The sequence below is a fragment of the Balearica regulorum genome, chromosome 1, assembly GCF_011004875.1.
Source record: "Balearica regulorum gibbericeps isolate bBalReg1 chromosome 1, bBalReg1.pri, whole genome shotgun sequence".
In the NCBI taxonomy this organism is placed as follows: Eukaryota; Metazoa; Chordata; class Aves; order Gruiformes; family Gruidae; genus Balearica; species Balearica regulorum.
Window position 1 is genome coordinate 148,171,246 of NC_046184.1, and position 18,855 is coordinate 148,190,100.

At 39.1% G+C, this 18,855-nt stretch overlaps 1 protein-coding gene across 2 annotated transcripts; it reads left to right on the top strand.

The window, feature by feature from the left end:
• The first annotated feature begins 204 nt into the window (after positions 1-204).
• On the top strand, positions 205-17,963 carry LOC104636595 (interleukin-1 receptor-like 2). Of its 2 annotated transcripts, XM_075738660.1 has the most exons (12): positions 206-867; positions 1,309-1,495; positions 4,247-4,316; positions 7,590-7,833; positions 8,156-8,342; positions 9,150-9,312; positions 11,298-11,363; positions 11,938-12,058; positions 14,764-14,912; positions 15,358-15,501; positions 16,887-17,048; positions 17,539-17,963. In XM_075738660.1, the coding sequence occupies exons 2-12, from the start codon at positions 1,448-1,450 to the stop codon at positions 17,928-17,930; spliced, it is 1,746 nt and encodes a 581-aa protein (XP_075594775.1). In that variant the 5' UTR covers positions 206-867; positions 1,309-1,447; the 3' UTR covers positions 17,931-17,963. The 2 variants fall into 2 exon arrangements, with proteins under 2 accessions (XP_075594784.1, XP_075594775.1); XM_075738669.1 differs by lacking the exons at positions 11,938-12,058; positions 14,764-14,912; positions 15,358-15,501 and having other exon boundaries at positions 205-867; positions 1,309-3,660.
• The last annotated feature ends 892 nt before the right edge of the window (positions 17,964-18,855 follow it).

An 18,855-nucleotide genomic window follows, 5' to 3' on the forward strand; every position in this document is an offset into this window, starting at 1 on the left:
TCCCCTCAGCGCTGGCCGCCTGCCCGTGAGGGGGGGCGGCGGCGCTTTCCCCGCAGCGGCGTGGCTGTTTTGCAGCGGGAGCAGCCGGCGAGGGTGGGGGCGACCTCCGTGGCAATGCCGGCCGGGGGGGGGGGACACACGACACCACACCACACGGGACACACGGCACGAGGTGCCGCGCCCGCCCCCAAAGCCGGGGTTGGCCGAGGGCAGCAGTGGGTTGGGAGGGGCGGGGAACGGTCAGTGGTAGCGGGGGCGGCTTGCCTTCGTCGGTCCTGTAACAGGGCGGATGGGGTCTGCCGGCTTGGGATAATCCGGGGGGAAAGTCCGTAGAGATGCGGCGATAGTCGTACTTTGTTCCGATGTCCCGTTTTTGGGGCTGTGAGGTGGTATCTCTTGGGTGAACTGAGGGCTGGGGACAGTTTAGGAGTGGAAGTGCAATCTATTTTAAAAGGTCAGCACTTTCCTCCGCAAGCCGTGCGTGCGGCGTGTGGCTCGGTTTCTGAGAGAAAGCGTGAGAGCACCTTCCCTTTTATCAAGTTAAATCTTGGCCCCTGGGTCTGGTGAGTCCCCTGCGAGCGCACGGCCACCGGTACCCCTGACGGGGCGGCTGGCAGGCAGCGCGCCCGGGCACCGGTGGCTGGCAGCGCGGTTCCTGCACCGCTGGGGAGCTACGGCCCCTTTCAAGTCAATGTTTGCAGGAATACGTAAGAATTTAAAAGAATATTGGAAAATGTTTTGCTGTGAATCACTGGCATCACTCACCAGGTATGGCAGCAATCGTTTTTCCTAGATCAAAAGTGAGACACTTGATTAAGTTCTCTTGAAGAGGCATGGCGTACCTTGCAGTTAATAGAAGTGTTTAAGGTAATATGAATATATATTTTGTTATGATTTAAAATGTTAATGAGTTTATGTAAAAGAAATGGTGTGATACTCTGACTTCCTGTCAGTTCTCTCAATTCTGAGAACACAACTGTTGTATGTTTTAATCTGTCCATGTTTTTGAATAAGACATTGAAAGAAAAAGTGCCACAATTGTGAAAAAATTAGTGAAAGACTTGATTCTTCAAAGTTCTGAGGAGACTAGTTTTTTTTTTTGCATGAGTAGATCAACTTTTAAAGGACTATAGAGCAGAAGAAAAGGTGGCTGTACCAATTTAGTGACAGATTTTAATGAGACTTATGCTTTACTATGTGCTATCATGGATGCTGTAATTGTAATTCAGATGCATGTATCATTGAAGACCTCTTTCATACACTTGTGGTTTTTTTTAGTCTTGAATTGATACAGATATTTCCTTTCAGGGTGAAACTTTATGGACATGGCGTCAGAGAAATGGAATCTCTTCCTTTCTGGAAAATTTGGGCAAAGATAACTCCAGATGAATTCTGTCCTGAGTGGTAAAGCTCCAGAGATTGATCGCAGACTCAAGATGTGGACAAAATGGCTGGGAAAAGGGAGAAAATTAGCTGTTTATCATGGTGGAATGTGGTAGGAAAAACATTTGCACTTGACTCTGCAGTCATATGGTTTTTATCATGAATTATGTGAATACATGCACAGAGCAGAGCCTAATTTTGCTGTTGGGTATACCTTCCACAAAAATGGAAGTTTTTTTCATTGTGAAAAGTCAGAGACAAGGAGGAGTCTCCTCAGAGACACAGGTTTTACACAGGTTTATCTGTATTTGCAGATCTTCCATCTTGGCAAAAGGCCAAGTTATAAATTTAAATAGATGGAAAGAACGTTGAATTTATAGAGAAGCAGGATTCTGGAAGACTTTCCTTCAGAACATGGCAAAATATTACTGCTTCATGTACTGAATCTACTGATAGGGGCACAAAACCACTTGAGAGACCATGTGTGAGACAGAACAGTAGAGTAAGGTAACGCTGTAATGCAACAGAGCTTATGAAAAAACAGTGATTCAGAGAAGTCATAAAGTAAATACCTAGTCACAACTGGAGTCTATTCAGTCCCATTTTCTTTTTAAATTATTCCCATTATAATAGTTTCATCTTTAAAATTGAAAACTAGAGATTTTAAGAGTTACTATCTGTCACAATTAGCGAAGAAAGTTAGAGCTTTTCTACAAGCACACATAAACCCCCTCGAGTGATTTTAAAGTTTTGTGTATTTCTGTTTATGCTCACCATTCTTGCTGGGACTCGTTCCTTCTTACAGCTAGGCAAGAAATGACCTGCCTGGTAATTTGAGCGGAAATTTGCAATGAGGGAGGAGGGACGAGAAGGGGAAGAAAGGAAGAAAGCAGGCACTGCAAGAAGCAGTGTGGATGACGCAATATATGGCATGCTTCTGAGTCAGTTTGGTAAAGTAGGACACAGCAGCAGGAAGTGTCATGTTTGACTATTGACGAAATTGGTGAGCAGCTAAAGATTCTTCACAGAAGGATGAGGTTCTCCTGCTCATCCTTCAGTTTGAATAATTGCATTTGTCCTTTCACAGTGCTGTAAAAACTGTGGTAGGCTGAATAGAAAAAAAAAACAGTAAGGTAGCCCAAGTTAAGGAACAGCTTGTCAGAGACATGCAACTAATAGATCCTTATCCAAACACGTTAGGGATAAGAAGCTGACCAAAGAGTCCTGAGAGCCAACAGATCATTCAGGTATAAAAAACTCCTATGGGATGGGCTATGGGAAGATACAAACATAGCAAGGGAAAAAAGAAAAAAAAATAAAAATTTGCATTTCTGTTCATCTTGGAAGAGCATGGATTTCAGTGCCAGTAGCTTTTCTTATGGCTAATCTTCCACGGAAGGGTCTGTCTCAAACTTAAAAGTCAGTAAAAGGCAGTTATAGAATGAAATGATCTGTAACAAAGCACCATGACTGGCTCATACTCATTCTTGTGTTCTTTTGTTGTAAGTGTCTCATTTAAAGCAGCTTTGGGACCAAAAGATCAGAAAATGATAAATGTTTTTTTATCCTCCCCAAGTGATGAAAAGAGAGCCAGGGAAGTGGAGACTGGTGAGCCTGGTATCTGCAGCAGGCAGCTGGGTAGAAACTACTTTGAAGAATGGAACCAGTGGAAATGAAGATAAATTATGTAGGGAAGGAGTCAACAGTGACTTTTCTAAAGGGAAGTCATGGCTCTCAAATATTAGAAGTGTGTTAGAATTGTACGGATGTATGTGAACACATTGGATGCAGGAGGCATGGTTGATACAATCTACGTTAATTCCCAAAAGGCATTCAGCAGACGCTGTCAAACGAAGCCAAACTGCTATAATATATTTATTCTCACATTTATAACTAAGTAGGTAAAAGATAAATGCTCAGTTTTTCAGGTGGAGGAAGATCACTACTGGACTCCCAAACAACTCTCTTCCTCTCAGCATACATTTTTAATGATCTGGACAGCGGGGAAACTTGCAGTGGCAGAATATGCCAACAATACAAAGCTATTCAGGCTAGAACACAGAGGTGTTAATTGCAAAGAATGGCAGAAGGATGTCATAATAGTGAATGGTTGGGTAAAAATAGAAGAAATTTGTTGTAGATAAATGAAAAATTAAAATGAAAACATATGGACAAAATCCTAACATCATATGCTCAGCAGCTGACTGGGTTTACCTGATTTTAACACTCAGTGATGAAATCTTGGGATTTTACTACACGGGCCCATGGAAATATCAGGTCAGTACTCAGTAGTACTCAAAGAACAAATAGATTGTTATAAATTATTAGGAAATTATCAGGACAAAAACCCAGAAATATTAATTATTTTAGTTTATAAATGAAATTATCAGGAAAAAAATTTAATTAGTTTATAAATCTGTAGTGCACCTATGTTTTGAAGACTGTATGCAAGTTCTGTTCTCCCCTCCCTACCTCAGACAGGCTGTAGCATAACTGGATGTGGTACAGAAGAGGGTGGCAAAGATGGTCAGAAATATGAAATTGTGTTCCATCTAAGGGACATTTAGAGAGACTAAGACTGTAGCTTGAGAAAGCAAGAACTGGGGAGGAGTGTGCTAGAGATGTAAAAAAAATCCTAAATTCTTGACAAGTTGAATAGGAAATGTTCACTCATTTTTTTCCTTCTGGTATAATAATTAGGAGCTGCCAGATAAAACAAGCAGGTAACAGACTCAAAACAAGCCAAAGACAATTGCTGTATTTCCTGTGTCCTGTAATAACTGTGTAATGCAAACGTTGACTTTAAATTGTAGAAGTTGATATTGGAAACCACTAATTGAAGGTTTTCTTTCCATTTCTGCAGGGAAACATAACAGCAAAAACATTGTTTTTGTGTAATATCACAACAGCATTTCTGTCTTTAATTATTGCAGGTAAGTTTATTGGTGGCTATGGAGGGTCTTGTTCTGAAACTTATTTTTTCACACAAGTGAAAATGTCTGTAAAAGTCAAATTTATATGAATGCCAATGAGTTCTTTTAAACAGTCCTAAAAGCAGGAACCTATAAAACATATAATATGTGATATTTTATGTACTGTCTTATCACAGAATCACAGGATCATTTAGGTTGGAAGGGAGCTCTTGAGATCATCTAGTCCAACCTCCCTGACCCCCCAGGGTCAGCTAGAGCAGGTTGCCCAGTACCGTGTCCAGTTGGATTTTGAATATCTCTACAAATGGAGACTTCATGACCTCTCTGGGCAACTTGTTCCAGTGTTTGATCACCCTAACAGTAAAAAAGTGTTTTATTGTGTTCAGATGGAATTTTTTGTGTTTTAGTTTGTGCTCATTGCATCTTGTCCTGTCAGTGGACAATACTGACAAAAGTCTGGCTCTTTGTTCTTCAGTTATCTCCCATCAGGTATTTACACACATTGATAAGATCCGCCCACACACTCCCCAAGCCTTGCCTTCTCCTCTCCTCTGCTCCTCTCCACTCCTCTTCACTTCTGCTCCTGCTCTTTCAGCCTCTCCTCATGTGAGAGATGTTCCGCTCCCTTAATCATCATTGTGGCCCTGTGATGGACTTTCTCCAGTAAATCCATGTGTCTCTTGTATTGGGGAGCTCAGAACTGGCTGCAGTACTCCAAATTTGGCCTCACCAGTGCTGAGTAGAGGGGAAGGATCACCTCCCTTGACCTGCTGGCAGGTCCTAATGCAGCCCAGGACATTGTTAGCCTTCTCCGCTGTGAGGTAGCATTGGTGGCTTATGTCCACCAGGACCCCCAGTGTTCTTCTCTGCAGAGCTGCTTTCCAGCTGGATGGTCTCCAGCATGTCCTGGTACCTGCAGTCATTCCTCACCAGATGCAGGACTTCGCATTTCCCTTTGTTTAACTTGTTTGGGTTCCTGTCAGCCCACTTCTCCAGCCTGTTGAGGTCCATCTGGATGGCAGTACGACCCTCTGGTGTATAAACTGATGCGATGAGTTGTAGCTATTTGTAAAATAGCTAGGCTACTCAGTTGCAACTGCATAGTTTCTGCTCTTCAACTGTCAACCAATAATCCATTTCATGTTTATAACATTTCAAATGGTTCAAATCAGTTGTTGTCATAATCTTGTCATTCTACCTGGAATCTTGCAGCAGTGCCAGACTGTTAAAATAAAAACATAATGAATTTCCATTCCTTGAGTTTCTAGCAAGTCATTTGGTTGGAAATGGTTTGGTTTTGGTTTGGGGTTTTTTTCCCATGGATGGACAAACTGCAAGGTTCACCCATCCATTGGTTAGTCTGGTTTTTGGCTAAGTAAGTAATCATATGGAAAAGTGATTATTTGGCTGCCCTCCCCCTCAATAGCAGAGAGTTCTGTTGTCTGCTTAGTTATGTGTGTACCTTATAATTCTTTCCTGCTCCATGGAAATAATGGAGGACTTTGGGGGAGGGAGTTTTCAGAGAAACTGAGGCAAAAGGTATATAAAAAAATGACATTATTTCAGAGTATTAGCATTTAGTGGCAGAAAAAGGTTATCGGTTCCTGTGGCCACAACATTTCATAATCATCAAAATTTTTATGGGACATTCAATACAGATATTTGAGCAATTCAGTGTTTTGATAAGTAATTTGGAAAAGATTTATAGCAAAGTGGTGAGAACTGTGGGTGATATGTAATTATCCCTGGTGGCTAAAACTAATGCTGACTATGAAGAGGATATCTGAATATTGAATGTTTTAGCAACAGCATGTCAGTAAGTAAAATTAAATGGATGTGTAGGGGCATGGAAGGGTTATACATGTATAGCAGAAACAAACATACTGTATGTGTGTGGTGTGAACATTAAGTTAATTAATAACCACTTGGGAAAAATGCTACTTTGACATCTCTGGATGTTCTCTGGAAGCATTAGGTCTGTCATCAGTAGTGGTCAGAAGAGCAGAATTTTTGGGAAGCAGAATACTCTAGAGCAGAAAACAGAAAGCTTCATTATACTACTCTATAACACCACGGTGAATCAGAATCAGTTGAACTCTGCAGTTCTGGTCATTCCATCTCAGAAAGACTATATCAGAAAAGGTAGAGAGATGAGTGACAGTGCTGTCAGGTATGTGATGTCTTCTATATGAGAAGCCATTAATGAGGACTTTGAGGTAAAGAAAAAAGGTGATGGAGGCAAGGTGGGATGGAGATCTATAAAGTTGTGAATACTATAGAGTAGGCAGATGAGGGAATGTTTACTTTGGCATTTCCCATCACAAGAAGTACATGATACCCAAAGAAATGATAAAAGCCAATGAATAGTTTTTCATGCAGAACATGAGAGAAAAGAAAGGGGCCAAAAGCAAAGCATTACTGTACGTGTTCTGTCCTACTCTCATATTTTCCACCGGTTGTTATCAGAGATGGGGTTTTGGGCTAAACAGACAGTTGCTTGACTCTGTGTCGCATTTCTTATATTCTAATGAAACAAGGAATTTTAGGTAAATGGAATACTGACTTTGGATAGCAGGGTCACATTCCTGAGTTAGTGCCTTTTTTGTCATACTGACCAAAAAAAAAAAAAAAAAATCTCATGGTGTTGCTCTTTTCCTGTGTGAATCTCCTTGGCTCCAGGGGAAAGAAAATGAGCTCATTGGTAAGTGCTTGTAATAATTCCCCTCTAAATGCTCATAAAATGAAGGGTGAGTTGAAATTTCCATAGCAAACTTAGTGTTTGTGCAACAGCAACTTTAACTGCAGTGTCCTCTTAGGACATTTGGGTACTGAAAGCGTGATCTGTCTTGAAGACTTACTTTGACTACAGTTAAGTGAAGTTAACAAATAAAGATGTTAAAGGTAAAAATTTGTGTGTGCATGTGTGTGTTTGTGTGTATGCACATGAATCATACTGGAGAAATACAAGTACTCTAGTAACTTGCATCTGAACTAAAATGTACAAATGACAGTCTGCTGCAAACGAAGAGATTCTGTTAGGTGTAAAGTTTGCATTCAAAAATAGCATTTCATCAGTGGCATAACTACAGTTGTATATCACTGAGTAGTCCTCTGAACTGTAAAGATAAGGGATTATAATTGTATTTTTTAGTAGATGACTTAATAATGGAGGTGGAAACTTCAATGAACGTTGTAAATGTATTCAAGAAATGAGTTCAGTATATCCTTTTACAGTGTTTGAGATTTTCTTTAATGTTTATTTCTTTCCTTTAGAGAAATGTGATGCCTATGATGTGATGCTGAGGCAAAGTCTTGTGCCTGATGGGCAACCTCTTGCTATTAAATGTTCACTGGAAAAGAGTTTGAAAAGTGAAGACTACAACTTAACATGGTATAAAGTTGGTAACCAAACAGCTGTGCCTAGAGACAAACTTTCTAGAATTCATCAGCAGAAGAATTTAATTTGGTTTCTCCCTGCAATGCTGGAAGATTCTGGAGATTATGAGTGTGTCATAAGGTGAAAGTTAAAAAGCAATTACATTGGTACAGAAATGAGTTGCAAAGGGAATAACTTTTAGAAGACAAGTAGAATTTGGGGGATAAGAGAAATACTAATGAGGAAGGGAGAGTGTGTTCACAAAAACTAACTTTAGTTTGGGGAAAATAAGTCTAGTTTTTTTGGTTTGTTTTTTTTTTTTTTTCCTAGTAGGCAAAAGTAAATCTATTAGAGAAACTGTAAACTTCTCAAGCTCTCTTTCTTCTCCAGAAACAATACCATATTTTTTCAAGTTGGAAAATATGCCAAATAGGTTAATTTAATTACGTTATATTAATTGCAGGAATTTGACAAGCTGCAGGAAAATGTGTACAAAAGTAACAGTTTTTGAGAGGATTGATGGCTTGTGCTTAAACAAAAAATTTGCTGTAGAGGAGGTGATATTCACATTATCATCTGCAAAGGTTGTATGTCCACACTTGGATTATTTCAGGAATGAGAAGAATATTCAGCCTGTTCGTTGGTATAAGGTGAGAATGCTGTGTTTTGTACTGTCTTATAACTGTCCATTATTTAAAATATAAATCACTGATATTTGTGAATTTTAAGAGAAAAACTAAAGATTTAATGTAAATTGGAGAAAAATGCTTTAAAACAAACTGGGACAGGATTAAGACTTTTTATCTTTTAAAGGTGTTTGATACAGGTTTTTGATTAATGGTATAGATATTCAGCTTTGATGTAGGAGACATTGACCCACGTATCCACCAGGTGGCATCTTTTTACCTGCTAGCAAAACAGTCGTGAATGTCTTTGGTGCAGAAGCAGCTTTAGGATATGATTTGTGAGAGATGGCATATCCATTATATGCTCAATATTGTTCAGTTAAATAAATGCCATTTCATATTTTTCATGCTTATTTAAAGGCTCTGTTACAAGATCATAGTGCCTTCTGCAGCATTCCTGCCTCATGCCCATGCAATCCATGTAGGTCCAAGAGCATTTAAATACTTTCAAAAATTAAGTCTAATTATTAAGCGATTTCTTCATTAATGAATACGTCTACAAATCTTGACACTTGCATTTCACTTGCTTATTTCTCTAAAATTGAAAGTTGTTTTCTATAGCAAATGAACTTGAGTCTCTTTGAATTAAAAACTCAGAGCCAAAATGAACTATGTTTTGCTTTTTATTTCCCCCCCCTCGCTCTTCCTCAGCATCTGCAAGGCATCCATCCTTATGCTGTGGTGCACTGAAAGTTCAGATTGCATTAAAGAGATACAAACCATGGAAAGAGAGAGTTATATGAATTAACAGAGTTCTTTACGTGTGTTTAGGACTGCCAGCTGCTGGAAGGGAAAAGGTTTGCCTTCTCAAACAGTGATCTTATAATTTTTAATGTGACTGTACATGATCAAGGAAACTATACGTGTGAAACAACATATGCCTACAATGGAAAACAATATAACATTTCACGAGATGTCAGTCTGACTGTAGAAGGTAAGTAGGTAATTTCACTGTGTTTGTGTTCATAACAATGACTCCAAATTTTTGTCCAAGTTTCTAAAGACTAAAGCTAAAAGACCAAATTTGTGGATAGACATGCTTAGGGCTACTAGTTTTCACCTAAATGTGCAGGAAAGAAATGCTGACTGAGAGCTGATATACTTGTGTCTGTTGTTGCCACTGTGTTGAAGATTGGTTCTCCTGTTCAAAGTTGCAACATGTCAAAGCTTTGCTGGCCAGATGAGGTGCCAAGATCCCTCAACAGGTGCCCTGTAAGGCTTGATAGGCACAATCCTTTCTGCTGTAGCTGCACCCTCTGTCCTGTCCATCTTATTTCTCTCTCTTTTACATTATCCTTTTGCTGCAGGAATGATGAAATAAACCAGCCCAAATTGTAGCAGTATCTTGACTATGTGAGCCCTATTTCTTTCAAACCTTCTGGTTTTGGTTTTAAGCTCCTCAGCACAAGAACTGCTGATGCCTGACATCATGTGTCTAGCTCAGTAGACCCTGATTTATGCTGAGGGGCCACCAGCACAACAAAAGAACATAAGAGAAGGCCTTGCTGTAAGACACGTACCCCTTTGCTAGCACAGCATTATAAGACTGTTATTGGATCACTGAAAAGGCTATGCTTTATCAAGGTTTGAAATGCCAGTACTGTTTTTACTTTCCAGCTGATGAAAGACATTTTCAGGTTTACTAATAGAGTGCATTACTACTTAATGGTCTCTTGTGCTTGCCTGTGTGTGAATATATATGCGCATATATATATATGTATGTGTATATGTGTGCATGTATATATGATAAGAATATGTATCATAACATATAGGACATAATCCTGTAACATCATATTTATATGGTGTGGATAAACACAATATGAGGAACATAAGGTCAGATCAGGTGAATTTATCATTCTGGTCCAAAAAACTGTCCCTAGAACTTCTCTCAGTGTAACTTCAGCTCCCACTATGCAGTAGAAGTGAAATCATACCATTCCTTTGCCGTAAAAGACTGAAGGCCGGTCACTTGTTTTTAAAGTCTCCAGTTAAGCAAGTTAACACTCAAATGGGTGATTTGGGGTCCAAACAATAGTGCAGGCCCAGTTTTGAGCAAGGGAAGGATATATCTGGGGCAATCCTGTGTGCTTTGTTAAGGGTCTCAGAAGGGACACTTTATGATTTCTTTGTATTAATTTGTGCTCTTGGGGAAACTTTCTTGAACCTGATAGGAAATATTCTCAAACGTCCTACAGCTACATGAAACAGCTGGAAATGGTAAGTGTGTTCAGTGAGGGACCTCCAAGCTGGGATTCATTTAGCTGTACTGAGACATTTTTAATGTAAAGTCTACATCTCCACCTGTTAATTACTCTCCCTTTGTAGCCTGTAGAGAGAAGTAAGCTTTCTGGAGTGTCATGCATCTACTCCTAATGTAAATATCTAAAAGAGACCACTGGTATTGTACTTCCTTACAGACAGTGCTGTGGGAAGAATTTTAAGTCCTTCAGCTAGAGTACAGAAATTAATTTTCCCCTCTATAATAGTAAAAGTCTAAAATAGATGAATTGCACTCCTAAGTATTTCGCTCCAGTTTGTATCCGTGGGATGCTGGGTGACAGACTGTCCAGATTGTGGAGGGGTAATACTGTAGGTATTTACTCATATCCTTCTCAGCGCCTCTGCATGCAATATTATAGGACTTTTATGCCATGAAACAGCCAGGCCACCATGAGTGTGTAGAGATTTGTGGCACTACATTTTGGAAGAGGTGGAGCAAAGAATAGCATAGCTTTAAGTCAGAAGTAGCGACTACCTGAGATACTGTACTTTCAGTATTGAGTGATGTCTGTTATAAAATTGCTGACAACCTTGTCCATAGGACAGGGGTTTTTTTTAGGTTGTATTTGGGTTATAGAGCATAGAACAGGCTACAGCTGCCCCAGGTTTTCTGAAAAGAACTTTCTTTCTTTTGATTAGTGAGCCCACCAAAAAAGCCTCCAGAAATATCTTATCCAAGAAACAACTCCATTGAAGTGGAACTTGGTAAGTAGTTTTCTCTATAAGACAATATGATTTTGTATCCTAGTGAAAAATTATACCTCCAGAGTGCGATATTCTGTGTTCGTGTTTTTTTTTGGTTTGGACAAAAACTAGTTCAGTGGCCAGCTCAGTTTCTCTATGTTGATCTCCTGGAGGAGGAGTGTTTTGGGGGTGAGAGGGAAAAAGACAAAGCATGTTGCTTCCAAAGTCCTTGGAAACCTGTATGGGAGTTTCTCAGATGCGAAGAAAATTACAGGGAACCCAAGTGATTCTCTGTCACATCTGTTGTTTTCCATCACTCTGGAAGAGTTTCTAAGAACAGATCCATCCTTAAACCTGCAGGGAAAGCGATGCACGATAGAGAGGCATCTTGTCTGTGGATTCAGCCTCTTCCATCCTACCAGTCTCTTTCTGAACCTGCAGATCACTGACTATGTAGACCCTCTGTTAGAGTAACGTTTCTCAAAGTGTGTGGGACCGTCCTTAGCTGGTCTGTGTGGGAGTCTGTGAACAGAATTGTATAGACTTTAATTAGAGTATGGAAATTAACTTTTCACTTTGTAACACAATTTTATAGGCTCACAGGTTACAGTGGATTGCAATACAACAGGTGCTGATGGGTATGAGGTGTTTTGGACAGGCAACGGTGTGTATATTGATGTATTTTATGTGAGCAGAATTTTTGCAAGTCCTTATGAGTAAGTATATTTTCAGATTAGAAAATATCATGTTAGCAATCAAAGTGGAACTTTCTCCCTTTGGCATTAAAATGTTTAGCAACATTTTTCACTTGTTTAAATAGCTTTCTTTTTAAAAATTCTAATGCTTGCCTCCTCCAATTCACTTTCTGCTTTGAAGTAGAAACCTGAAACATAGTAGGCACATGGACTTCACCTGTGATTGTGCTCTTTTTGGTCATCATAAAAATCTGTCTTAATTTCCAAGCATGGGAAAAGGTGTTTTGTAGACTTACAGTCTCATAATTGTAACACAGTTTCTATTGAGTGGGCTCTGGTGGGGCAGAGACTTCTTTCAGTTGGATCAAGCATGTTCAGGCACATGATCTTCAGGCTGTCTCTTTCTTCTGTGTTCTCCTTTCCTCTCACATCTGCCTCTCTGAAAGGTTGCAGGAGGTCAAACCTGTGCTTTACAGGAGAAATTGAGACCTACAGGTCTAAGAGCCTTGAGTTAGAGATGTGTAACTGAGATCAGCTGAAGAGTTAATGGAAGACTTTCTTGAGTACATTTGTACTGAAGTTTAGTGGGATGAGAGGTGAAAAGGAAGACAGATTTCCAGTGATGAATTGGGTTTGGGGAGGAAAACGGACTTGGACTGAGTAAAGCATGAGAAGGGCAACTGGGAGATAAGGTGAGGGTGAAAAGCAGGTTAAATTAAGTTAGGAGAAATTAGACCTGACTTGAAAAGGCAAGTAAAATTGGAGCAGAAGGCAATCTGAAAGTTTCTTAGATATGACAGGTTGGGAACTAAATATTGCAGGTTTTTTGTCAACCCGCATCTCATAGTGGTCCTATGAAGAAAAAATGTGATCATTTTTGTAAATTGTCAACCACTATGTGTGAGCAAGAAACTGATGAAGAAATGAGAATGATATCTCCAAAGTAAGAATATAGTTGTGAGAAATAACTCCTCATCATAAAACAAAAGGGGAAATAAAATGCTGAATTCTTTGAGTACTCACCCAGAGAAAACCCTATACAAAAGTAATATATTGTACTGTCTTAAAGAACTGTAATGCTATAAACAATTGGGCCATAATGCAGAGGGACTTGGTCAGTGAAGCAACACGATTTTTTGTACTTCCTAGCACTTAAATGGTTGTCTTTGCAACCATTAGTCATTTGTATTAGTGATGTTGATTCATTCATTCCTTGTTACAGTGTTCATATTTCTGTAACTTTTTGCTCAGAAAATTATTTCTGTGGTCCTATATATGCCCTTTATGATATACTTCAAGCTTTTATTTGGCATTTTAAATGATAACTAGAATAAATTTTCAGGAAAGAATAGTGCTTGGATAAGTAGACTAGTTAGTTAATTTTGCATTTGCGATCTACTGTTAACAAAGTAGTGGTATCCCTCATTTTGCTAGTGGTTAAAAAGTCATTTACTTCACATGTCATGGTACAAATGACTAACTGACTGTGCAGCATAATGAGCATTTTTGTGCCCTTGTAGAGTGTATGGGGGATAATCTTCTTCATTACCAGCAGAGATAGAGAAGTCATTATCCCACTCTACTCAGTGCTTGTCAGGCCACACCTGGAATACTGTGTTCAGTTTTGGTACCCACTATACCAAAAAAGGTGTGGACAGGCTGGAGAGGGTCCAGAGGAGGGTCACCAGGGTGATCAAAGGACTGGGAAGCCTGCCATACGAGGAAAGGCTGAGAGCACTGGGTTTGTTCAGCCTTGAGAAAAGAAGGCTTAGGGGTGACATCATCATCATGATCCAGTACTTAAAGGGTGGCTAAAAAGAAGATGGAGACTCTCTTTTTACAAGGAGTCACATGGAAAAGACAAGGGGCAACGGGTGCAAGTTACTCCCGAGGAGATTCTGATTGGACACAAGAGGAAATTTTTTCACAATGAGAACAATCAGCCATTGGAATGATCTCCCCAGGGAAGTGGTGGATTCCCCAACACTGGACACATCTAAGATTCTCCTGTACGGGGTGCTGGGCCATCTTGTCTAGATGGTGCTTTTGTCTAGATGGAGCTTTTGCCAAGAAAGGTTCGACCAGATGATCCTTGAGGTCCTTTCCAACCTGGTATTCTATGATTATGATTTCTATGATTAATCTGTGACTTGTAATGGTGTAGCCTGACATTTTAGCTGTTACAAGTTTGTTCTGATCCATGGGGTGAAGCAGCAATTCAGACTCAACACCCTGCAGCTGGAATTATGCTGTGAGTTGGTGTTCTCTGCTGTGGGTCACCACCTCTGATGTCTTCCCTGTCCCAGAGCTGCTTACCACCTTCTATCAGGGCCTCTTTCTGTGTCATTTCACATTGTGGAATTTCTCTTTCACCAAGCACTGGGGCTCTCCACCTCCTCTTACAGGGGCTGGGAAGCCCATAACAAGGGTTTGCTTAGGTTTGTAAGGTATATTTTTGTACTTAGGCTATAGAAACCTTGTATTCCTTTGGGGAAACACAGTTCCATATAAGATAATGCCTTGATGTTTTCCAACATCTGTGCTAAATGTCAGTAAGAGGCCTGACTGTTGTTTGGCTTTCCATCATATAATGTAATTGCTCATCTATTCTGAAGTGTGGCTGACAGTTGCAGATGGAAACAACCATTGTTGTGCTGCAGTTGTTAGTGATGAAGCCATTCCAGAAAGGGCTGTGGTTTTATGGCTCTTTGTTGCCTTTTGGACAGGGAGGAAACTTCTTATGATGGACGCCCCATGCATTCTGTGAAACTAATAATTTCAGAAGTGAATAGTGAAGATTATGAACAACCGTTTGTCTGTCAAGCTTCAAATGCATTTGGGCAGGTTGCATCGTATATTATATTAAAACACAGAGGTAAGAAATACTGTTATTTTTGAGGCCTGTGTTTGTCTTGACTTCCCCAGAAGGAGTTTTGATACCAAATGCTCATATATCACGTTGATAAAAGACAGATGGATTACAGTTTGCTGTATGTATGCATGTATCTGTGCATAGGGGAGAAGTCACTGTAGTACATATTTATCATTATTAAAATGATAGGTAGATGGAAGTGAAGGCATTTTTGCTTTTTGCCCAAAGCTTTTTGAGGCTTTGGGCAATGTGGTCTAGTGGAGGGTGTCCCTGCCCGCAGCAGCGGGGTTGGAACTAGATGATCTTTAAGGTCCCTTCCAACCCAAACCATTCTGTGATTCTATGATTCTATGAAAAATATGATACTCAGATTTGTATTACACTTGTGTGAAAGATCAGATTTGGACAAATTCAACATTACAAAAAATGTTCTTATATTTTTGTGCAGTTCCTGATATACAAAGATGGCTGACTGGAGGACTTATCTCTTTCTTAATTTTAACATTTATTACTTTAATTATCTACAAGATTTTCAAGATTGACTTGGTGCTTTGGTACCGTAATTCTGCCTGTGCCTTTGCAAGTAAAGAAGGTATGTGAATGTGACCAGGTATGTTAGTATAACAACTAGCCTATTCATTTTTTTCACTTGCCATTACTTCTAAGCAATAAATGTGATTATTTAGTAGAATGTGTGTGGAATTTCCTTGAGGAATTTCCAGATACACACGAAGACTTTTTTGGGGATATTTTTTCAGTCATATGGGTAAAACATATAATCATAGTTGAGGTAGTAAACACTGAATAATACTGAAGGCAGTTATGGTGAAACAGGTCAAAAAGAACTCCAGGCTTTTCCCAAATTAACATGTTGCTTTTTACTTTTCTGTTAAGTACTTTCTTTACATGTAAATTTATGGTCACTCTTATGATGATCTATAGGTGTCAGCAGAGCTACATCCTGTAAACTAGCTGTTTAAAGATGTGCATTAAATATTTATATTGAAAGTCACACTCTCATTTTCTCAGAGATTAATTTTTTTTTTGCAGCTTCTCTCTTTTATCCAACACTTCTAAATCCTGTCAGTTATGATATTTACATGCCAAAGAGAAAAAATACTACTAGTTCTCTATTCTGTGATTATTCTTATGTGTTTTTATTGCTGTGGTGTAGACAAATACATTGGACAGGTGTGAAAAAATTGGAATAAGTGCAATGTTACAGATATTTTGTGTGGCAGCCTTCAGAATTGGATTGTCTGAAGTTGCCCATAGGCTGAAAGTAAATAGATTACGTGCATTGAGATAGTTAACATTTACTCATGGCCATTCTAAATGTTTTCACAGAAAAGTAATTTCAACTTCTGATTAAAAGTTCAGTTTTCCCAGAACACTTTAATAGAGTTGTAATAAAAAAACCCCAAAAAATCAAAGAAACTATGTTTTGTAGCTTGTTGAGCTAAACTTAATTTGTTGAGTTAAATCTGATTTTCATGTGGTTTCTTCATTCCTGTTTATTATGCAATGTTAACTCTCAAAACCTCAGCTGCTTTCTGGCCTTTTCTTCTACCTCACAGAATTATTACAAGAAAAAATTGTCATTTTCCACCCTGTCTTGCGGTTAGTCAGAAGTGGAGATAACCACTGTTGAGTTTGTTTCAGGAGAGGTGGTGAAGAAAGTCCTTCAAGAGGATGCTGTCTTAATGTCCTGGCACCTCTGGGGTTGGGAGCTCCTTTCTGCAGGTCCCAGGTCCTGCACTTGTGGCACATCCATCCCCATGATGGGAAAAGAGATCAGGTTCTGTGGCTGATATCTTTCTTTTGATTTGTAGAGCATTTTAGTGCTCTGATGTTATTCTGTCAGATAGGTGAATCAGCGCCCCACTACTTTTTTTAAACAGTCCAAAATGAAACCTTACAATAAAGGCATGTTGCTGATTTTTAGGTTTTTAATAGAAACATTTGTGTTTGCTTTAGATGGGAAAATCTACGATGCATGTGTCCTGTACACAAAAAGCAGCAGAGGCAGAAGTTTCTATCGTCTGGAAACCTTTGTTCATAGAATACTCCCTGATGTTTTAGAGCAACAATGTGGATATAATCTCTTTATATTAGGAAGGGATGATTCACCGGGAGAAGGTATGCTTTAATTAGTAGAGTTAATAGGTTGTCTTTTGACACATTGTTCTCGGGTTAGAAGATTATATATACAATTAGAAAACACCTAGTTTTGGAAAACATAGCTATATTTGTTTATTTGTAATGGATAATTTGTCCATTTGTCCAACTGACCTTTTTTTTATTTTTAGAGGTTTTTTGTTTTTTATGAAAAAATCTGTTCTGATGTTATGAGAGTCTACACTTTCTTTTTAGTGATGAACAATTGAGAATTCAGCAGCATTAATATTTTTGATGTTCTTTGAATGATATCTTGTCCTGGGGACTGAAGAAAACAATTTTTATCAGTAATTTCATGCAATGGATCACGAATGACAGTTGGGAGATCTTAAGCCTACCTGCCCTCTGAGCTAGCCACTGCTCCATGTATATGCAATTTTAAAATTAAGACATATTTTGCATCAGTTGTAAAGTTTCTATGCAAACTTTGATGTTCCTTCGTTGCTTGCAGCTGTGGTCAGTGTTGCTGATGAAACTGTTAAGCAAAGCAGAAGACTTATGATTATTTTGGGGTCAGAAGCATCTAGCTGCTGCCTGTTAGAAGACACCTCTGAACAGCAACTAGCTATGTATAATGCTCTCATCCGTGATGGGATTCAAGTGATTCTTATAGAAATAGATGAAATACAGGACTACACAAGCATGCCGGAGTCAATCAAATACATTAAGCAAAAACATGGAGCTATCCAATGGAAAGGGGACTTCTCAGAGAAATCTTGTTCAGCAAATACAAGATTCTGGAAATATGTGCGCTATCAAATGCCATCTGGGAAAAAGGTATCTTATTCTGAAGTGTATTTGTTACCGCTAACTTTGAACAATTCTGCAGCAAAGGGAAGTTAAGATGCACTTATTAAAATAAAACTGAGAAGGTAATTCTGAAGTGTGGGGTTTTTTACACAAATTCTTCATGTTACAAAGTAAACGTTTTCTTCAAGGAGTAAAAACTACTCATTCCTTCCCCAAATTACACCCTAAAAGAAAAACTCTGTGCAACTTTATTTTCGTTCTGGGTTTTGGGTAGTGACACAATTTGTTGTGTTAGTCTCACACAGATATGAGACGTAAACGTTGCTGATGGTGGTAGACTATGAAATAATCATGGTCCATATAAATGTAATACCTACTGAAGAAGCAGCTGTGAAGTCCATTTTTTTTTAATTGAAACTACAGCCGATAAATTAAAAATCTGTTTCTATTGTCAGCATTTTCCTAGTCATTCTGTTGTTCTTGGTGCCTCTCCATGATTGTCTGAATTCCTCATTACTGTAAGATTCTGGAAGTTTTGGGGTCCCCTCCTGAGCAACATGCCTTATCTTTGCTTCTTGAAGGGGTTGGGGAAATACATGACATAGCAGGTATATTTAAAACTCCTCACAATGCTTAAATGTGTTTCAGCTGAACAGCTGGTACCAAATGTGTTCAGCGAATGGAATGCAATCCATGGCTTTTTAGGCATTTGTTGAATAATTCTATGATATCTGGTCTATGGGGTGTTTCTAAACTTAGTCTCTTGAAATGGTCAGGAAACTGAAAATATTTCAGATTTCTTGCAAACTGGAAGCTTTCTAGCCTGTGCTGCTGCTCTGGAAACCAGGTGTTCTCATTCTGTGTCTCAACTGTGCTAAGTACAAGCACAGAAATTCACTGAGAATCTATCAAAGGACTGTGCTTCGGCCAGGTATCCTGCAGAGAGTGGAAAATGGCCAGTTCTGAAACATGACCAGGTGCTAATGGCAAGAAATAGCATCTTGTCTACTTGTAAAAG

What these genes read in the sequence shown, in the direction of transcription:
- LOC104636595 (XM_075738660.1), top strand. Translation starts at nt 1,448, where the DNA reads ATGGCTGGGAAAAGGGAGAAAATTAGCTGTTTATCATGGTGGAATGTG. An exon ending in TGTCAGTCTGACTGTAGAAG is followed by an intron (nt 9,313 to 11,297) that starts GTAAGTAGGTAA and finishes TCTTTTGATTAG; the next exon opens with TGAGCCCACCAAAAAAGCCT. An exon ending in TGCCTTTGCAAGTAAAGAAG is followed by an intron (nt 15,502 to 16,886) that starts GTATGTGAATGT and finishes TGTTTGCTTTAG; the next exon opens with ATGGGAAAATCTACGATGCA.